The sequence below is a fragment of the Aethalodelphis obliquidens genome, unplaced genomic scaffold (assembly GCF_003676395.1).
Source record: "Aethalodelphis obliquidens isolate GAN/ISIS:26980383/991018 unplaced genomic scaffold, ASM367639v1 scaffold11, whole genome shotgun sequence".
NCBI lineage: Eukaryota > Metazoa > Chordata > Mammalia > Artiodactyla > Delphinidae > Aethalodelphis > Aethalodelphis obliquidens.
This window is the reverse complement of record NW_020837955.1, coordinates 12,438,915-12,461,078: the sequence shown is the minus strand read 5'-3', so window position 1 is coordinate 12,461,078 and position 22,164 is coordinate 12,438,915. Positions and strand designations below refer to the sequence as shown.

Below are 22,164 nucleotides of genomic sequence, written 5' to 3'. Positions count from 1 at the left end.
GTGAGACGCCCGGGTGGGATCGTGGAGATTCTAACCTTGCATTTGTTTATTCAGAATGTATGAACTGAGCTGCTACTTACCTCAAGAAAAAGACCTGAAAATTTCTGTCTATGATTACGACACCTTTACCCGTGATGAAAAAGTAGGAGAAACGATTATTGACCTGGAAAACCGATTCCTTTCCCGGTTTGGGTCCCACTGCGGCATTCCTGAGCAGTACTGTGTGTAAGTGTTTGTTGACAGTTTGCTCCATCTAACGTTAATACCTGGGGAAGCTCTGGCGCTCCACCTCAGGGCCTGTCTTAACTGAGCCCCTGCTCGTTTGAGTCAGGTAGATACTGTTGTTGATAATAGAATCATCTTAGAGAGAATCAGGACCATAGCATTGCCCATTCACATTGGCGTCTGTGTACAACGCTGGCCCCTGGAGCAGTGCAGTGCTCTGTGGGGATGGCGCAGGTAGCAGCCCCTGGAGAACCAGTCTCCACTCTCCCATTCTTTGAGCCCCTTCCCTCCTTGATGCCCAGGACCAAGAGCTGGCAATGTTTGATGGCAGGAATTCCCTGCCCCTCCCTCCAAACTGATCAATTCTGTGATGTCCCTCTTTCCCTGAGTGCTAAACAGTGCCTTTCTGTAGTATTGAATGAGATACAGCTTGTGATTTCTAATTTGTAAGTTTCCCGATTGTGATTACAGGGATCTCAGTCAAACTCATTTTTTACAGAGGAGGAAACTGAGGGGCGGCGGGGGAGTACCAATTGGCTGAGGCCAAAATGATTGTGGATTTTAGGTCTCTAAATCCTAAATAGATTTCTGGGCAAAAGCTAACGTGTAGAGCACATTCCCTGCTCCCCCGTTAACATGAGAGCACGTATAAGTATGTGTGTGTAGGAATCCAAGAAGAACTTGTGTGCCCTGCGGTAACTCCGGGTGTGGGATATTATTCACAGTTCTGGAGTCAACACCTGGCGAGATCAACTGAAACCAACACAGTTGCTTCAAAATGTAGCCAGATTCAAAGGCTTCCCGCCACCTGTCCTTTCTGAAGACGGAAGTAGAATCAGATATGGAGGACAAGACTACAGCCTAGATGAATTTGGTAAGCACATTGCCATGGATGGCAAGCTGGTTACAAGTTTGCGTTGGGGAGGGGGGTGGACAGAGCAGTGCCCTAATACCATAGGGAATTCCGTACACATGACTGTCTAACAAAAGCCCCATTATAGTAGAGTTTTGCTGTCATGTCAGGTGTCAAAGTGGACACGTTTTCTTGTCTGTCTTATGTTTCACTTGACCTTTTTAAGTCATAGCCATTTGAGCTTTGAACACAAAGTTCTAATAATTAACTTATTTCCATGTAATGCATAATTAGCTCAAAAGTGCTCAGATGGTAGTGGAAGAATTTCTCCTCCAGTTTTATTCCATCATTCTCCCAGTCCTTCTCTGAGAAGGCTCAGGGATGCTGGGGGCTGGTTTGAAGACTCTGCTGAGTTCACATCTGGCTCACATCCGAGCTTGGGGTCTTGCTCTTTCCTCAGCGGTAATTTATAATGCAATCTGTCCTGACACGTAAACAGCTAACTGCATCATGACAGAGACTGAAATAAGCTTAATAGAGCATAAGAGCTGTGGCATGATTCAGTGTTTCGTAGGGAGGAGGGCTTCCTGGAGGGGCTGGCAGTGGGCTGTGGCTTTGAGGGCACATGGGAGAGCCAGAGAAAGCTGAGCCCAGGGCATACGGGAGTGAAAGTGCTTCCTGATCATCAGCTGTTTTTTCTTGACATTGTAAGAAACTATATTTGCCTGGCTCTCTTAAGAGGACTTGGTCGATATCAGGGATGATAAGATGTTTAACAAATGTTGATGCTGCTGTTAACAGGAGAACTTGCAAAAGGGACTGGGAGTAAACTGGCAAGCAGCATGGCCCCATGGAGAAGATTACCCCCAACAATTAAACTGTACCCCCAGAAAGCTGTATCAGTCAGGATTGTTCCAGTTACTTTTGTCACATAACAAATCACCCCAAAAGTTAGCGCTGAAAACAACCATATTGTTTTATTTTTTTAAATTTTTATTGGAGTATAGTTGATTTACAGTGTTGTGTTAGTTTCTGCTGTACAGCAAAGTGAATCAGTGATACATATATCTACTCTTTTTTAGATTCTTTTCCCATATGGCAACCATTTTGTTTTGCTTATAGTTTTGCGGGTTAGCTGTTCAGGAAGGGCTCACCTGGGCAGTTCTCACCTGAGTTGCTCACGCAGTCGACTGCTGTCAGATGTTGGCCAGGGCTGCAGCCGTCCGAAGGCTCAGCTGAGCTGGATGTCCAGGGTGGCTCACGCACGTGGCTGGCATCTGCTGCTGGCTCTTGGATGGGGGCTTACGTGGAACTGATGACCAGAGCACCTACCCAGGCCTTTCCCGTAGGGTGATCTCTGGGCACCCAGACTCCCTACACGGCTGGCAGCTTCCGCCAGAGCGAGCACCCCAAGAAGACCAGCCTGGCCTTTCATGGTTAGCCTCGGAAGTCACACAGCATCCTTTCTGTAGTGGTCAAATATGTCTGCAGATTCAAAGGGAGGGGACATAGACCCCACCTCCCCATGGGAGGAGTGACAGAGAATTTGGGGACTATGTTTTTTAAATGCCACAGTGATGCTACCTAGCTACTGTAATAGTTAAACTTACAAATTTCAGTGGCTTAACACAATAGAAGTTTATTTCTCATAAATTCACAACAGGTACTCCTACAGGTGGGTGGCCTCTTCCAAACAAAGCTTCATGGACTAGGCTCTTCCATCTTATAGCTCTGCCCTTCTTCAGCTCAGGTGTCTAAGGTCACTGTTTTCTTCTGCGTCCAGAAGAGAAAGTACACACAGAGGATCCTACGTGAGAGGGTTTTATGGGCTAGGTCTTGAAGTGACACACATGTCACTTCCACCTACGTTATATTCTAGCCTACCTTGTTTGCACGGCCACACCTAACTGTAAGGGAGTCTGGGAGACGGAGTGAGCCCCTGACACCAACGTAAATAGGGGCTGCTCTCACTTACACATTCTGGAGCATTCTGGTCTCTTCACTATTGGCAGCCCACAAGTCAGAAATGAGCCTGGTTGGGGCAGGTCTCTTGGTCAGGAGTTTTTTTTTTTAACTAATTAATTAATTAATTTTTGGCCCTGTTGGGTCTTCGATGCTGTGTGCAGGCTTTCTCTAGTTGTTGCGAGCAGGGACTGCTCTTCCTTGTGGTGCGCGGGCTTCTCATTGTGGTGGCTTCTCTTGTTGCGGAGCACGGGCTTTACGCGCCCAGGTTTCAGTAGTTGTGGCACGTGGGCTCAGTAGTTGTGGCGCACGGGCTTAGTTGCTCCACGGCACATGGGATCTTCCCGGACCAGGGCTTGAACCCATGTCCCCTGCATTGGCAGGCAGATTCTTAACCACTGCGCCACCAGGGAAGCCCAGTCAGGAGCTATTTCTATCAACAAGTCTTTCACAAGCTGGTTTGCACACTGGCACTGCCTGACCATTTTTGCAGAGTCTGGGGTGAAGTACTGCAAATCCCTCAAGGCGATCTGGCTGAACTGTTCCCAGATGCCCATCCCTGTTTCACTGTCCTTCTTTATTGCAGAAGCCAACAAAACCCTGCACCAACACCTCGGGGCCCCTGAGGAGCGCCTTGCCCTTCACATCCTTAGGACTCAGGGGCTGGTCCCTGAACACGTGGAAACAAGGACTTTGCATAGCACCTTTCAGCCTAACATCTCCCAGGTAAAGGGCTCTCTGAACCCCTCATCCACACTCCAAAGGCACTGGTGATAGCTGACACAGACTCGCCTCTTTTATCTTTTTTGGATACTTTTAGATATACACGAAATAGAAATGAAACTCAGGTTAGCTTCATCCCCAAGGGGAATTTATTGTAAGAATTTTCAGGTAACTCACTAAATCCAGACAGGAGAGTGACACTGACTCAGAACAACCTTGGACCAGAATTTCTCCCTGTCTCTTGTCTGTTTCTCTCAGAGTCCCCTTTACCCTGCACTTTTCCTTCCTGTGATCACCTTCCCACGTGTCAGAATATTGTGGACGGTTTCTGAGTTTATGTTATAATGTAGCCCCATCTACTTCCACACGTGGAAAGGATTGGTTGCCCCAACTTGGCCCATTTGTCCACCGCTGGACCACTCAGCTCTAGCCAGGAGGACAGGGATACAGTACACAGGATGGCTCATCACAGGGACCATGTTGATAGTGATGGGGGAAGGTCAGTTCCCAGAAGCTGGGGAGCAGTTCCCAGAGAAGCAAGGAGAGACATGGAAAATGACAAAACAGTCCATGTAGAAGCTTGTCAGAATGAAGATTTCCAGGCCATGCCTGCAGAGATTCAGATTCAATAAGTCTGGGGTGGGGCAGGGAATCTGAATTTGTAACAAGTATCTGGAGAGGTTCTGATGCAGATGGTTAGGAAGTCGTGCTTTAAGAAATATTTATCTAATGGATGCAAATATCGTTGACACTGATAGCCGAACCGTGGTCTCTTAAAAAGTGACCACAAGGAGCCTGGGCTTACTAGCTGATTTTGTCACTCACTCTAATTTTGTTCCATATTTTGATTTCTTCCTTCTCTAATTCTTCTTCTTTCCCCACAAAGAGCCCATTTCTCCTCTCTCCACTCCTACTCCTCAATTGAATAAAGTCTTAAGACATTACAAAGCGAGGAAGATTGCTCCCTGGGCTACCAATACTTCCATCACCTCTGCCTACTGCATTGGACAGACTCCGGGTAGGTCTTAGGAGACACCTGGATGCCTAATTTCTGCAGTGTGCTTGATGTATAATAGACCCTTGAGCCCTGGACATTAGTGGGAAGAGAGTCAGGATCACAGTAACATATATCCCTTTTCAAGAGCTTCAGCTAATTCATTTTGATCACAGTGCATTAGGAAACCAGCCTAGTGGTCTCCTTGGCAACCTTCTTAAAGACCAGTCTGTTTTAGTCATGAACGCAGAGTCTACAGAACATCCAGAAACAGTTTGGGGGATTTAAATTGGTTTGTATCGTTGATACAGTGTGTTAGTGGCATTCCTAGCCTGTCTGGAAGAATACTCCAGTCAGATATATGGGCCTGGTCTGTAGCCGTCAAAGACTTGAGTGGGGCCTCACCAAGATGGCGCCACAGGTGTCAGTCCAGGCTCTCACTCTCCCCCTTCCTGCAAGCTCCCTCTCAGGCGGTAGACACTAGCAAGCCAACGCAGGGGGTCCTCAGTTTGGGGGGAACAGTCATGTTCTTGTCATTGTTTGAGTCTCTCCTTCGAAAGTGCCATGCTGTAAGTTTTTCTTTTACAAAATTAAATACAGTTTTAAATTATTTTTATTTTCTCTCTTAAGGTAAGTGGAGAAACCCTTGGGTGTCACAAAACTGGGACTGATATCAAGTAGGCAATGTGAAGATGGATAGAGTGACAGCGGGAAATCTGTTCTGAGTGTGAAGGGCGCAACTTTTAGTCATTGTAAGAGGGGGTGTGTGTGTGTTGGTGTGTTGGGGGTTGTGTTAGCATTGGGAAGCCCCTCATTTTATTAACCAGGGAAGACTCAGACTGATACAGGTAGGTACATGCAGCCATCAGAGACTCCTGGGAGAGAATGGGGGGCGGATGGCCTAAGTGACACTGAAGGTATAAGATTCATCTTGGTTTGTTCTTTTACTCCATTTTTGTTTGCCTTCCATACGGACTAATAAATTAGGAGGCCTGAAGAACTAGTTTCACCTAAGACGTATGAAAGAAAATTGTAGTCTCTACCACCCATAATATAACTTCATTTCTCTTTTCATTTTTGAATGGCTTAGGGAAAACTTCAGATGTGGGTGGATGTTTTCCCCAGGAGTTTGGGGCCACCAGGCCCTCCTTTCAATATCACACCCCGGAAAGCCAAGAAGTAAGTAATCTTGAGACCCTGCTGTATCTTACTGGGGTCTTGGTTCAGGACCAGAAAAAAAAGCACCTTCAAAATGTGCTCCTTTCAGATACTACCTGCGTGTGATCATCTGGAACACCAAGGACGTTATCCTGGATGAGAAAAGCATCACAGGAGAGGAAATGAGCGACATCTACGTTAAAGGGTAAGAAAGACTGGCATGGAAGAGCATGCCAAACTCGGTGAACAAAGCAGACTGTCTCCTTCATGAGTGTTCAGTATTGAAAGTGTCCACTAGAGGATCCTTGATTATTTGAAGCTATTATATTTCATTAATGCAATCTGCTTAGGAAGCTCTAGGGAGACAAAGGGAGAGAGAACAGAAAGAAAAGGGAAACCTGTGTGCGTGTCGTTTATGAACAGAGGCATCTGATGCCTATAAGAACTGATAAGTGTTTCTTTTCTAAGAAAGTGGGTTTTGTTCAGTTTATTAAGCAGATTTGTTATGAGACCTTTTAGTCATGCAGTTCATTTTTACTCATTTTTAATACCTTGAGTAACTAGCCTTAGAAACAGAAGTAGAGCTTCCAAAGTTTCTTTTTTAATATATTTTATTACCAGAAGTTAATGTCCATGGAAAAGAGGAAACATTAGCATAACTTTTTTTTAACCACAAAACCTTATTATGCTTTATTTCTTGTATTAACCCTTGATCAAAACCAAGAGCATAATATTGAAACAGAACTTGGTAAAGATATGCCTTTGGCACCAAAACGTTAAATTATTATAAAATCCTGAAAAAGTATTTGTTTCCTATCTTGATCAGTCTGCAGATAAAATTATACTTGTCATTTACTGCTTTTTTTTCTAAAAAGAGAATGCACTTTCCAAAAATTGAGCCAGTAAATTAGCTGTGCTTCTCTATCTCTGACGCTTTTTTTATTTTGCGGTACGCGGGCCTCTCACTGCTGTGGCCTCTCCCGTTGTGGAGCACAGGCTCCGGACGCACAGGCTAAGCCGCAAGCCGCCATGGCTCACGGGCCCAGCCGCTCCACGGCATGTGGGATCTTCCTGAACCGGGGCACGAACCTGTGTCCCCTGCATCGGCAGGCGGAGTCTCAACCACTGCGCCATCAGGGAAGCCCTCTGACACTTTCTTTTCCTCCTCCTCCTCCTTTTTATTCCACAGTTTTAAATTCATACACATCTGGTTGTTTGCTCTTCCAATTTCTTTATTAAAGGTTACCATTAGTCAAGATAACCTTTAGTAATTAGCTGCTACAATTGTTAGATTTATTTCTCCCCATTAAACTGTTGGATTCATATAGAAGATTTTATAGATCTAGATTTTATAGATCTTCTCCCAAACTGTTGTTTAGGTTTTCAATCTGTTTCCTTGCTTGTCCTTGATTTACTTTAATTATGATTATGTTTTTTAATACAGCAGGCTCTTATATACACTAATATGTATAATATAGATAACTAATATGTCAATCCCAATCTCCCAATTCATCCCACCACCACCACTCCCATTAGCATAATTCTAAAAAATCATTCATTCCACCAACATTTTTTTTTTTTTTGCGGTACGCGGGCCTCTCACTGCTGTGGCCTCTCCCGTTGCGGAGCACAGGCTCCGGACGTGCGGGCTCAGCGGCCATGGCTCACGGGCCCAGCCGCTCCGCGGCATGTGGGATCCTCCCGGACCGGGGCACGAACCCGTGTCCCCTGCATCGGCAGGCAGACTCTCAACCACTGCGCCACCAGGGAAGCCCCCACCAACATTTACTGAGTGCCTGCATCCAATGTGCAGAGCGTCATAGGTGTTCATTATTCTGTTACTTGCATAGTTCAATTCTAAATCATGTTGATGTCAGTTTTGTGTTTTATATATATATATATATTTTTTTTTTTTTTTAATATTTATTTTGTTGCACTGGATCTTAGTTGTGGCAGCCAGGCTTCTTAGTTGCGACACGCGTTGTGTTATACGTTGATAGTGAGTACAGAACCCAGTGATTAAGAAGTCAGACTCTGGAATCAAACTACCTGGGTTGAAATCCGGTACTTTCCCTACTAGCTGGACAAGTTAGTAAGCTTACTGATCCTCATCTGTAAATTGGAGATAATGATAGTATCCACCACTCTGGAATATTCAGAAGACTGAGTTACTCAAAGCACTTAAGATAGCACCTGGCAGATAGTAAACACTATGTGCATTAGTCAGGGTTCTCCAGGAAACAGAACAGGTAGGATGTGCATATGTGTAGAAAGAGAGAGATTATATGAGGAATTGGCTCACATGATAACAGAGGCTAAGAAGTCCCACGATTGGCCATCTGCAGGCTGGAGACCAGGAGAGCTGGGGGTATCATTCAGCCTGAGTTCGAAGTGGTGTAAATGCCAGTCTGAGGTCAGGAGAAGATGACATGAGATGTCCTGGTTCAATCAATGAGGCAGAAAAAGGGGGTGAATTCCTCCTTCCTCTGCCTTTTTTTCTGTTCCAGGCCTTCAATAGACTAGCTAATGCCACCCACGTTGGGGAGGTCCATCTACTGAGTCCATCAATTCAAATTCTAGTCTCATCCGGAAACATTCTCATAGACACACCCAGAAATAATGTCTAATCTGGGCACCCCACGGCCAGTCACGTTGACACATAAAATTAACCATCATACTATTATTATTACTAGTCCACAGGGATTGAGTTTGGGTCCTTGATATGTAAAAGATAAGACTTGTTGAAATTTAATATATTCATAAAGTGAGAACAAAGTTTCACTTATGATCCCAAGTGGCCTTCAATCAAACCTTTGTTAAAGACGTAATTACTGTCATTTAGGTTCACTATAAACAGGGAAGGTTTCATCAAGTTCTTCATTATTCTTTCTCATTTCAGGATCTTATTACCATTCCCCAAGGAAAACTAATTCCAGCTAATTATATATATGCAAATTTATTTGACTATCATAAGCATTTTTTTCCCAATCAGGGAAACAAACTCAATACTGGACTGAGAGATAACTCCAGTAATCCAAGAATAAAGCAAGATCTAAAGTACCACGTCATATTTGGAATGGAAATCTAATTACTGTATGTGAAAAGATGGATAATGTACAAATAACATGCTTAGCACTACAAGCATAGGGGTATTACATACAAAGTTATATGTACAAGTACACAAATGCATACACTTAGAGTAGTTGTTTTCAAATTAAAGATTCATGAAAAAGAGGGAAAAGCTACAGTGGGTGAGCAGTCTAGGGGAGGATGATGGTGCTGTTTAGGGATGGGTTAGAAGCTGAAGCTACCAAGGTCACAGCCAAAGAGTGGACTCTCTTCAGTGAGTGAGTTCAAAAGCTTAAAAGTTAACTGTCAAAAGGAATCTTTCAACTCAGCTTACCTGGTTAGTCAATTGACTAGAAAAAGTAAAACTAGTATAGTTGATTGCTATCAATACCACTATTAGAGGCTTCCCTGGTGGCGCAGTGGTTGAGAGTCCGCCTGCCGATGCAGGGGACACGGGTCCATGCCCCGGTCCGGGAAGATCCCACATGCCGTGGAGCGGCTGGGCCCGTGAGCCATGGCCGCTGAGCCTGCGCGTCTGGAGGCCTGTGCTCCGCGACGGGAGAGACCACAGCAGTGAGAGGCCCGCGTACCCAAAAAAAAAAAAAAAAAAAATACCACTACTAATAATAGGACCTAATATTAGCTTGTGAATTTCTAGTCTCCATGGTCCTTTGAAGCAGAGTAATAGTCCTGGACTTTGGAGTCAGACAGGCCTGGGAGTTCTACTTAATTCTGTCCATTACTGGATGTATGAGATGTACATCCCCTCTGAACCTCGGCTTCCTCACCTGTGAGATGGGGCTAGTTATACAGTTGGAAAGAATAAAATGAGGCATCTGCGTACCTGGTTCATAGTAGTTGATCCTTAACATGAGTTAAGGATTTCCCCTTCCCACTCTGGCTCTTCTCATTCTGTCCTCAGGTTGACCATGTGAAGGGAGCACATATCATTAACCTCATTTTACAGATGGGAGATGAAGCTCAGAGGGTTAATGGCAGAGCAAGTTCACAGCCAGGCCTGTCTCCTACTGACAGTCTTTATTTGGAGGAGGCTGCATTGGGTCTTCGTTGCTGCGTGCGGCCTTCTCATTGTGGTGGCTTCTCTCGTCGCGGAGCACAGGCTCTAGGCACACGGGCTTCGGTAGTTGTGGTACATGGGCTTAGTTGCTCTGTGGCATGTGGCTGGCATCTTCCCGGACCAGAGCTCGAACCCGTGTCCCCTGCATTGGCAGGCGGATTCTTAACCGTTAGCACCACCACGGAAGCCCTGGCATCAGTATTTTTAAAAGCTCCCCAGTTGATTCCAATGGGTAGTGGGTGTTGAGATCCATGCATTCCACTCCTTTTTCAGTCTAAAATCTCATGTTCCTCTGGTTCCAAACCAGGAGTCTTCCCCATAGCTGGCAGATGTGATAACACTTCCTCCCAGACATGTTCATTCATTCCTCCCTCCAACTGGTCTGCTGGTGTGCCAGGCACAGGCCAAAGGGAACTTTCCAAATGTCAAAAGTTAAGATGTTCAGTTGTTGATGGAAATGAATTTTCATAGATAGGAGTATGGATATAGCAGCCTACGTCTCCCTTGCTAGTCTCATTAATGTGATCATAGTAGATTTAAGAATAATTTACAAATGAAGTGGTACGATTACTTGAGTCGTGCCTGTTTTGTTTGCTTAAGTAAAATATGGAAAAGAAGATGCTAAAATTTTGAACTGACCCATATTCATTGAGCCTATCAGCAGTGATGACAGACACTGATGAGTTATAGTTATAGGGAGACTAAAAACATAGCCAGCAAGCTTCACCAGTCTCAAAATAGAAGCTAAATTGTTGATATTTTCCAGAAAATTTCACCTTATCCCTGTTAACTGAAGTCTAAAGGGTTTCCTGCTTTGGTTTGAGAGGAATTATATTTTATTTGGCTACCACGTGTGTTGGATGCAACAGAGTGCCTCCCCTTCATAAATCACCCCCCCCAGCACCATAGATAACTGGAACCTGCCCAAGGAAAGTGCATTAATTCTCCTGCCCTTCACTCTCTCCTAATCACTGCGCAATTTTGCGGCTAGATTACTTGTCAATCACATGTAGCTAAGTCTGTTTGCTTCTGCTTTTCAGTTGGATTCCTGGCAGTGAAGAAAACAAACAGAAAACAGATGTCCACTACAGGTCCTTGGATGGTGAAGGGAATTTTAACTGGAGATTTGTCTTCCCTTTTGACTACCTTCCAGCTGAACAGCTCTGTCTCGTTGCTAAAAAAGTGAGTTCTGAAATAGGCCAGTGGGGAGTGGATGTCGTGGGTCTTCCTTAATGCAGATGCTCAGAAAAGGCTGGGGCTGTTCAGAGTCCGGGAGGTCATGGGTCCGGCTCCTCTTTACAGATGGGGACTTTGAGACCCCAGTGGGGTAGATACTTGCCCAGGGTCACACAGCTGTGGCGGTTATTTGTGTAGTTATAACAGAAGTATAAGGAGCACAACTCTGCTTCCACTAACATGTTGGCAGCAGGGGGAAGGGTCTGGTAAGTGGGGGTCTTGTGTCAAGACATACAACAACCTAAGTATATGTTTATGTCACAGGGAGACTGATTTCTTCCCCTGATAAGCAGAACTGTTGCACTAATTAACCAGAGGCAAAATATTAATGTAGGTGAAATATCGCTCTTACCTTCCTTCTTAAACTTAAGCATCTGCCTGCCCTCCTTCGGGAGCACTTCCATGAGGGTTCAGGGCCCTCCTGGTGGTAATTTATAAGACTCTCAGAGAACTCAACTCAGACTGGCTTAAACCAAGAAAAGTGATTTACTGGTTCACATTACTAAAAAGTCCAGGGTTGGCTGGCTTAAGGAACGCCTGGAGCCTGGGTTGAGCTGATGTCTTTAGAAACTGCTCTCACCTTCTCCACCCCTCTGCCCTGCCTTCTTCCATGGGCCTCACTCCCTGGTGAGCGCAAGGTGGCTGCCCGCAGCCCCAGCTTGTATCTTGCCCTCTCGGCAACCTCAGCAGAGAGAGGGGAATGAATCCCCAAAGGCACCAACCAGAGTTCTGGAATTGGGCCCCAGCGTCTGCCTGTTTGAGGCCACGTGTCCATCTCTGAACCAGGGTTGCCGCGCTCTGATTGGCGAGACTGTGGAGTTAGGGATAAAGTCACTTCTCCCCACATTGCATGGACTAGGGGAAGGGAACCTCTAAGGAAAATCTGGTGCTTTCATCCAAAAAGGGGTGGCCTAAAACCTGGGTAGGTAATAACAACAGATGTCTATTACAGGCCCTTGTCCCATTTCTCCCTTCCCCACCCCCTCCTGCCATATTCTATAAACTTTTCCTAGCTCTGCCCGGTCACCTCCTCACCCTACACCTGATCAGAATATACCTGCCTCATGTCCCATCTGGCCAGGCCCCACCCCCTGCTGGCCCTACTCAGTGCTGATGCTCTAGTGAGCACTTTCCCTGTCCAGGTGAGATGAATGCCTTCAAAGGGCACTTTCTAGAGACATACAGGCTCATCCTGATGTTGAACCATGCACACTTTCAGATAATGAGACAGACCGGGGGGAAAGCGAGGGATTTGGGGTCAGGTAGGCCTTTAGGTAATAAAGTTACCTTTCCTATTTACTCACATCGAGGGCTGGACCTCTCAGCATCCTGAGTAGTCCTTGGAGCATGACCCCCACACAGGACAGCCGGGTAGGGCCAGACAGCAGCAGAGTGGGCTTCTCAGAGCCAGGCCCTCTGAGCCCTGCAAAAGGGACCATTCCTGGAATGTCATCTGAAAAACAGTCCAACCACCTTCCTTCAAATTCATGAAGCACTGGGGGATGTCCCTTTCTTTTGGGGCCAGAGGAACTTAGGTGTAATCAGGCTGTGGGGACGTCATTATTATCCTGGGCTAATACTGTCTGGGCAGAAGCAGCGACACCAGGTGAGAACCTAGAGGACACTTATCCCATCCTCTCCCCACCTGAGTCTGGGCTGAGGGATCTGAGGGTCTTAGATGACCACGGTATATAAAACCCAGCAATATTTTTCAAAAGCCAGAAATGCCAGGACATTTTAAATCTGCACGAACAAAAGAGTGAAACCTGGGCCCCCATCTCCTCACCCTCGTGTGAAATGAGTGTGCTCGGACATCCTTGAGGGGCCGGGGAGGTCGCTGAGCAGAAGTAACTCCTCCGCAGGGGATATTTCGGTCTGGCCTGGGATGGCTTGGCTTTGGGAGGATCAACTAGGCAGGCTACAGTCTTTAGGGCACGAGACATCATCACTCTCCAAACCGCAGGAGTGGCAGCAGGAAGTCACGCTGATAGGAACATGGCAGGAAACCTTCTGTTTGGGAATTGCCTGGGACAACCTTTTTGTCACCCAGCTGGTAGTCCTGAGATTTCCTGGAGAGCCCGATTGCCTTATGTCCACCTGGGGTAGAGGGGTAGGCCAAAGGGCGGGGTTTCGGGTGGGGATGCAAAGGAGAGAAGAGGCCCCATGCCTTGATGCTGGGTTTTCAAGAGGCCCAAGGGGAGGGTGTTAAGAATCCAGTAATCAGTGTCATTTTGGTTTGTCTGTTCCTGTTGGCATTTTAGGAGCATTTCTGGAGTAAGGACCAAACTGAATTTCGGGTCCCACCCAAACTGATCATTCAGATATGGGATAATGACAAGTTTTCTCTGGATGACTACTTGGGTAAGGCTTACCTTTGGATACTTTGTTCTAAGAAACTGTGCTTGAAATTAGTAAAAGCAATTAAAACTTGGGATCAATTATTTAACTCTCCAATACTGTGGGGTGGGGTCCCACCCCCTGCCTGGATGTCCTCGGAGCGGGGTGGCCTGCCCATCCGCTGCCCCAGGTCCTCTGAGAAGTGGGCACAGTGACTGGGCGCTGCGGGCCCCAGCCACTCCCAGGGCCTTTGCACCAGCTCCTATCTTGCTAGGAAGACACAGATTTTGTTTTCAGGGATGCCACAGCCTTACCTCCACTTCCAAACCTCTCCCCCTGCTCTCAGCACCTCAGAATTGGCTCCCTCCTCCTCCACGCTGCTCTCAGCGGTCACTGCAGTCCGCTGGTGCCCCGCCCTTCTCTGTGGTAAAAGGCGCTTGTTAGAACGCCCCGGCCCAGCCCCTCCATTTCCTGGCATACACCCTGGTCCCCACAAAGCACAGTCTTCTTATTTTCTCTCTCCCAGGCCTTGGGTGTCTCATTGGCCTGCTCTGTTTCTTCCTCTTCCTCTTTTTTTAAATTTATTTATTTATTTTACTTATTTATTTTTGGCTGCGTTGGGTCTTTGTTGCTGCACGCGGGCCTTCTCTAGTTGCGGTGAGTGGGGGCTACTCTTCATTGTGGTATGTGAGCTCTAGAGCGCAGGCTCAGTAGCTGTGGCGCACGGGCTTAGTTGCTCCGCAATAGGTGGGATCTTCCCGGACCAGGGCTTGAACCCAAGTTCCCTGCATTGGCAGGTGGATTCTAAACCACTGCACCACCAGGGAAGTCCCCCTCTTCCTCTTTAAATACAGGCCTTTGCCCTCCCTGGGGTTTTGCGGCTCTTCCCCAGGCTCCCTCAGTGACTTACCAGCCCTCACCTCTGTTGAAGGTAAAGCTTCAACTCTCACTTTCAACGAGGTAAAACTCCTAGACCTAGAGGTGTAGCCTGACTGCCCACCGTGCCTGCCACATAGTGACAAGAAAGATGATGACTCATACTGCAACATGCAATGTATCAAATCAACACATTGTACACCTTAAACTACACAATGCTCTATGTCAATTATATCTCAGTTTGAACAAAAGAAACTCTCACGATGATTATTCCCCATTTCCCACCAGAAACTTTTACCTTTGTGTTTGGCTGGCACCTCAAATTTATCGTGACTAAGACCAAACTCAGCCTTTCTTCCCCGACCTCATACCTGCTCACCTCATGAACCGCTTTTGCTGTTCACAGCCTCTCCCAGCCACCTAGGCAGAAGCACCCAGAGTCCTCTGTGGGTCCTCCTCTCCTTTCCTACCACTTTCCTAAACCATGTAACCTGCTTTATCATGCACGTTTATTTTCTTATTTTTCTGATCTCTGCCACTTGCCAGTTCAGACCTCACTTTCTCGTAGCCAGCTGTTAACAGAAGCCCCTAGCTCACCTCCCTGCTTCCAGAGCATCTCTCCTGGCAGAGGAAAAGCCCACAGCGGCCAATGGCTGTGTCTTGTTCATCCCTCTACCCTTTACAACACTGAGTGCGGTGCCTTTGACTTAGCTGGTTCTTAATAAGAGTTGAACAAACAAATGAGTGTGAAAGTGTTGACTGAAGAAAAACGTACAACCTAAAAGTTGTGAGTTTGGGGATCTAACTGAGGACTACAGCGCAGGAGACAGCCTCTCAGATAGCTCTGAGGAACTACTCCCAAGAGGTAAGGGGGGAGCCAGGACACAAGAGGTTTTTGCTGGAAAAACAAAAAAGTTAGTCAAACGTCAAAAGATTACTGCTAATCACAAAGAGCAGCCATCTCTCAAGTTAATGATTTTAGTGCATTTCTGTGTTTGCGGAGATACAAGATCCTGGGCCCATGGAAATTATTCCTTAGGTGTGCATCTGAACTATCTAGAGGCAGATCCAAAGGTCAGAATGCTTCCTGTCTTTCTCCATCCTGAACTCCCCTCAGGGCACAGCCTCAGTCTTTTTTTTTTTTCCCCATTTAATTTATTTATTTTTGGCTGTGTTGGGTAGCCCCGCAGCGAGCAGGGGCTACTCTTGTTGCAGAGCATGGGCTCTAGGTGCGTGGGCTTCAGTAGTTGTGGCTCGCGGGCTCTAGAGCACAGGCTCAGTAGTTGGGGTGCACGGGCTGAGCTGCTCCGCGGCATGTGGGATCTTCCTGGACCAGGGCTCTAACCCATGTCCCCTGCATTGGCAGCTGGGTTCTTAACCACTGCACCACCAGGGAACCCCACAGCCTCAGTCTTGATCCTGTAGAACTGGGATGATGGGCAACATTCTTTGTTTACTGGCATGGCAGGCAACATTCCCTGTCCACAGTAGTGTGCTAACTTAGCATAAAGAATAGTAGAGGGTTTTCCCTTGGAGTTTAAATGAAATAGTCTGATAACAAAGAGATAGTCTGATAACAAAGAGAATGACTTTTTATTTCTAAATGGCTAGTGGGCAAGTGGTTGCAGTTATCACCAAAAGGAGAGACAAAATAAAAGCAGGTGTAAGTTCCAGAAAGGCTTGTGGGCTATGGATGCATTGTAAGATGAAGGGCAGTGTCTGAGCCTAAAAGTTTATAGAGAATCTGCCACAACCTCCCTGTTACTCTCTGCTGCCACTGTTGAAGACCACCTCTTGTCCCTGTAGTCCACAGACTTGACCCAACACACACATACCTTTTCCTGAAGGAGAGGTTTCCTGGGAGTTCCCAAGCCCCAAAGACAGTCAGTTAAAGACAGTTAGTAATGACAAAAGAGTTAACGCCTCACATCATGGAAGAAAAATTGTGCTTCTCCAGGCACCCTGAGCTGGGCTTCCTAGTTCCTGGGGAGAACTTTCTGTTGAGCATTCAGTGTTCCTTCTCAAGCTCTTGTTTTTGAGGTTACGCTGGAGAAACTTGAACTTGACTGTTCGATGGAGCTTCCCATGTTCCAAGTACCAGTTTTCTTTACCCAAAGCCAAATGACTATGTTAGGGGAAGTTTAGAACCAGTAAGAGCAAATTCCAAGTTCAGTGGAAATTTTGGCTGGAGATGTTTAATTCTTTTGTGTTTGCAGAAGAACTCTGTTTATGCTCCTATCTCTGAGAAATTAAATGGGTTGTTCTCTGTGAGATGCAGAGCAGTGGACAGATACTACTTCTGCCACTTTTCATTCTATCTGGAAAAAATTTTAACTGCCTACCAGGGTCTGTTTCTCTAACTCACCTGTCACCTGTTCAGAGTCATGGTCTACCTCTCTTCTGACAGGTACATTCTGTTCACTTGTGAACAACGTCTGATCCACTTGAAATTTATTTGGGTTTAATGTTTCCTTGGCTAGGTTTCCTGGAACTCGATTTGCATCGCAGCATCATTCCAGCAAAATCGCCAGAGAAATGCAGTTTGGACATGATTCCTGACCTCAAAGCCGTGAACCCCCTTAAAGTGAAAACCGCCTCTCTCTTTGAACAGAAGTCCATGAAAGGATGGTGGCCGTGCTACGCAGATAAAGATGGCTCCCGTGTGATGGCTGTATGTATATTTACTGGTTGAGGCTCGTTTATTCCTTTTCTCCTTGAGGTTTTGCCCTTTATGAGTAGATTTGCTCTGGATAAGATAAGGGAGGTTAAATGGGTGGTAGTTTAAGTTTCGGGAAAGGTTTGTACCTGGGATTATAGGAGAAGGTGGCGGATGCTGTTAGCACATGTTTGGGGTTGAGTAGAAGATAGAGGGATTGGAATTGTCAGAAAACTGGGAACGCAAGTGGTTGCGCTGTATTTCTTTAGGACTCTCCTCCACCAGGAATGCTAATTTATGCTGAGCTTCCAGTACAATTCAGTACAGAAAAAGAAACTTCAAATTTGAGCTGTCCTCATCTTTAAAAAAAATTTTTTTTTAAAGATGGAGGAAACAGGGAGTGTTGACATCCAATGAACATGAAGGCCATAAGTTACAAGCACATTTGGAAAACTGAAGATAATTTTATCGTAGAAGCAAAAGTGCGGGTTACCATGCCCTGTCACAAAAAGACTACCTAATTCATTATGTATTATTAATAATCATATTTTACACCACTTATTATAAACCGGACAATATACTAAATGCCTTATATTCATAATCTTGTTTTTTAAAACAACTTTGAGGTATAATTTACATAAACTGCACCCACTTAAAGTACAATTAAGGTGCACACTTTGATGAGTTTTGACAGATGTATATGCTCATGAAACCACCACCATAATCAAGATCCAGAACATTCCCACTACCCCAAAAGTTCTGTTGTGCCCTTTGCAGTCCATCACTTCCTCTACCCCTGGCACAGGAAACCACTTATAAGCTTCCTGCCACTAGAGAATAGTTTGTACAGAACCTCATTTAGTTCTGTGGATAACCCCATGAAGCAGCCATTACCTACATTTTATAGATTCGAAGAACAGGCTTAGAAAGGAGGACCACCTTGCCATAGTCAGACACCCACCTTTGACTCGTCGACAGAGGCGGCATCTGCGCTCCATCGCCTAAATGAGCGTCAGGGTCAGAAGCTCTCAAATTGTTGGTGACCTTGTGGGCGCCAGGGTTCTTGAAAGGCTGTTACAACCTTAGTTAAGCCTGGCTCTAAGAGTGGACAAGTTTCTAGACCTCTCGCAGCCTCAGTGTACTCATGTGCACACGAGGATCATAGCAGTACCTGATTTATAGGGCTGCCCTGAGCATTACACGGGATTATCCATATAGAAGGCTTACGCAGTGCCCAGTGCACCAGTCAGGAACCTGTGAACAGGGAGGCAGCATTCATTCACTCACTCACTCACGCATTTCTTCAGCTAGTGTACATCGAGTGCCCACTAAGTGCCAACACTGCTCCACGCAGTGGGGGTACCAAAGGGGGCACGATGGCTCTCTTGGAGCCCACACTTAATGCTCAGTCAATGTTAGCTATTGTGGGACTTGCCTGGGGGCGCAGTGGTTGAGAATCCACCTGCAAATACAGGGGACGCGGGTTCGAGCCCTGGCCCAGGAAGATCCCACAGGCTGCAGAGCAGCTAAGCCCGTGAGCCACAACAACTGAGCCCACGTACCACAACTACTGAAGCCCGTGCACCTAGAGTCCGAGCCCTGCAACAAGAGAAGCCACCGCAATGAGATGCCCACGCACCACAACGAAGAGTAGCCCCCGCTCGCCTCAACTAGAGAAAGCCTGCCCGCAGCAACGAAGAACCAACAATGAAGACCCAATGCAGCCAAAAATAAATAAATTTAAAAAAAAAAGTTAGCTATTGTTATCAGCCATCTTCAGGTTATTCTGGGTCCAAGTAAAGTTACAAAGGGAGGTATGTGAGCAGGCAAGGAGACAGATGTGGGAAAGTTAGAATGATGGGGATCCAGAGACCGAAAAGCAGGGAGGAGGGAAAGCAATTTGTCCTCTCAGTTTCCCACAAGGAGTCGGTTCAGAAACACATGGAAGAGGAAATGTGATGAAATCTCTTGAGGAACATTTAAGGCAATCTAAGGATTGTTTTACAAGAGTAAAAATCATTGCTCGGGGAATACTCCTTGGGTCGAAGTGAAAATATTTGTGAAACGTGATGTCATGTGTTTAACCTGTTCTGCTTTACTGAAGGGGAAAGTGGAGATGACGTTGGAAGTCCTCAATGAGAAGGAGGCCGACGAGAGGCCAGCCGGGAAGGGACGGGATGAACCCAACATGAACCCCAAGCTGGACCCACCAAAGTGAGAGACCTTCTTTGTTCTGATCCCCAAACACCTGCAGTCTGAAAGCCCCCCTTCCAATTGCCTTAATGCAACGGATTAGCTGTTGTCTGAATTTTGTACTGAACAGGGGAGATGGGGGAGGGAGAGGCGGGTGATCTGGCTTCATTTTAACCATTCTCCTTCCCATGAAACCAAAGTCCAGTGTGTCTTCGGCATCTTAGAAAGCCATAAAAGGTTAAAGGCTCTCCCAGCCAACTAAGGGGAATAATATCTTTTCTTGACTTTATAAAATGTTGTTAATCATTCTTTAAACTATTATGCTCGGAGGTATAAAATATCTGTCCCTCCTGAGTTGGGTAGGTAAAACCATTTCTTTGCAATGCAGCCGGCCGGAAACTTCCTTCCTCTGGTTCAGCAACCCATGCAAGACCATGAGGTTCATCGTGTGGCGGCGGTTTAAGTGGGTCATCATCGGCCTGCTGGTCCTGCTGATCGTGCTGCTTTTCGTGGCCGTGCTCCTCTACTCCTTACCGGTATGAGTCCCTGCCCTCTTGTCTTGGCTCTTTGGGTGTGAATTATGGTTGGTCATCTCACTTGGTACTTGCCTTCTTTGCCATCGGGTAAAATGACCTATGTAGCAGTTGTGGTGTTACAACCCGTCAACCTTTGGAAAATTTAGAGTACTGCGTCCTGTGATAAGGATTACATTCTCACAGTTTCATGAATTACAGGCAGAACTGCATGGTCTGAAAAAAAAAACTTCGGTCTCAGGAATTCTAGGAGCAATCCCTTAGGCCTTTATGAATGTGTGTCTAAACCACAACCAGCATTTCTGACGGATCTTCCTGCCTCCAGACTCTCTTGTTCCAAACCATCCTGCATCCTAACTCCTGCCATTTCACAGATCCTGGGCTCATTATGGGCCTACACAAACCTTGAACTCCACCCAAACTAGAGAGCTGGCCTCCCCAGACAAGTATTGGCCTTACCTGCCAAGATGCCTTTGCCAGGGCTGTTCCTTTGCCCATGTTTTGTCTATTAAAACCTCCCTCATTCTTTAAGGGCCACATTACATAACCTCCCCCTCAAATCTCCCTTAATCTCCACGGTCATAAACGGGAGTCCAAACGGGAGGTTTGTCAGTGTGCCCAGAAGTGCCTGCATTGCTGAAATCGAATTTGAAAATTTCTGCATCTCGACTTCATATACTTCTTATCTCAGCAAGTTCCTCGAATGGAGGAAACCTCCCATTTGACTCCCATTTATGACTGGCGGGGCTACTGGAATCTAGCAGGTAGAGGCCAAGGATGCTGCTAGACATCCTGCAATGCACAGGACAGTCTCCAACGAGAATCATCTGGTCCTAAATGTCAACAGGACCGAGACTGAGAACCCCTCACTTATATACATACATGGCCCTCTTTCTGTTTCCTTTTCAGAACTATCTGTCAATGAAGATTGTGAGGCCAAATGCATAATGGAAGCAAGGGCTCCTTTTCCAGAGTCATCCAGCAATGAGGGCATCCTGTCTCTGTTTACAGATCAAAAGCGAGAGGGATTTTGTTTGGGTCTGAGACTATATTCAGGGGCACGTTACACTACTTCACCGAGGCCCACCACTTCCCAGAGGCTCTAAGTCCACGTCAGGCCGACAAGCAACATTTTTATCTTTTGAAGTATTAAAAGTTTTAACCATGTTTTTTCAGAATATTTTTCAAGGTGGCTGGTTCCATTTAAAAATCATCTTTTTTTTTTTTCTGTGTCCTAGTTCTGTAATTCAATTTTTGGAAAATCAGATTTGAAAATTTCTACATCTCGACTTCATATACTTCTTTATCTGTAGTCAACAAAAAAGGACTGTGCATTACCAAGTAGTTAGAATAGGTGGAGGAATTTTTATTTATGCCTGCAACCATTGTTATATTTTGTATGGATAAATGTCATGAGACTATTCATCCTCTGTGATGAACCCAAATAAAAACATTCTGCCTCTGACACATACCTGTTTGTTGTAGCTGTGGGCCAAGCTGGGAAGGAGGCAATTTCTAGTCTGGGTCTCAGTGGATGGCATGCCAGGGCATACCACTTGGCTGTAAACCCCTTATCAGTGTGCTGCCAAAGCCTGGCCAGTGGGCCAAACTGACACTTATAAGAAACTGACACTTATTTAAAGTACTTACTCCATGCACACCATTGTTTTAAATGCTTTATACATATTAACTAATGTAGTCCTCAAGGTAATCCTATAAAGGTAGTAGGTAACATTAATCCCATTTTGCCCTTGAAGAAATTGAGGCATACTGCATGTAAATCAGTGAAGTTAGAACACACCCTCTCACCATACACAAAAACAAACTCAAAATGGCTTAAAGACTAAAACATAAGACACGACACTGTAAAACTTCTAGAAGAGAACACAGGCAAAACATTCTCTGACTTAAATCGTACCAATGTTTTCTTAGGTCAGTCTCCCAAGGCAATAGAAATAAAAACAAAAATAAGCAAATGGGACCTAATCAAATTTAAAAGCTTTTGCACAGCAAAGGAAACCATAAACAAAACGAAAAGACAGGCCACACAATGGGAGAAAATATTCGCAAATGATGCGATCGACAAGGGCTTAATTTCCAAAATATACAAACAGCTCATACAACTCAACAACAGCAACAAAAAATCCAACCCAATCCAAAAATGGGCAGAAGACCTAATCAGACATTTCTCCAAAGAAGAAATACAAATGGCCAGTATGCACATGAAAAGATGCTCAACTTCGCTAATTATTTGAGAAATGCAAATCAAAA

General features: G+C 45.7%; 1 protein-coding gene across 5 annotated transcripts in view; it reads left to right on the top strand.

Moving 5' to 3' along the window:
• MYOF (myoferlin) overlaps positions 1-21,360 on the top strand; it is a 156,480-nt gene extending 135,120 nt beyond the window's left edge. For all 5 annotated transcript variants that reach the window (XM_027112071.1, XM_027112068.1, XM_027112070.1 and 2 more), the window contains 11 exons: positions 55-225; positions 951-1,099; positions 3,627-3,766; positions 5,848-5,936; positions 6,025-6,120; positions 11,103-11,244; positions 13,560-13,659; positions 16,992-17,182; positions 19,272-19,381; positions 19,749-19,896; positions 20,803-21,360. In XM_027112071.1, the coding sequence (XP_026967872.1) occupies positions 55-225; positions 951-1,099; positions 3,627-3,766; positions 5,848-5,936; positions 6,025-6,120; positions 11,103-11,244; positions 13,560-13,659; positions 16,992-17,182; positions 19,272-19,381; positions 19,749-19,896; positions 20,803-20,841 (1,375 nt within the window). In that variant the 3' untranslated portion in view covers positions 20,842-21,360. The remainder of the gene's footprint in view (positions 1-54; positions 226-950; positions 1,100-3,626; positions 3,767-5,847; positions 5,937-6,024; positions 6,121-11,102; positions 11,245-13,559; positions 13,660-16,991; positions 17,183-19,271; positions 19,382-19,748; positions 19,897-20,802) is intronic.
• The last annotated feature ends 804 nt before the right edge of the window (positions 21,361-22,164 follow it).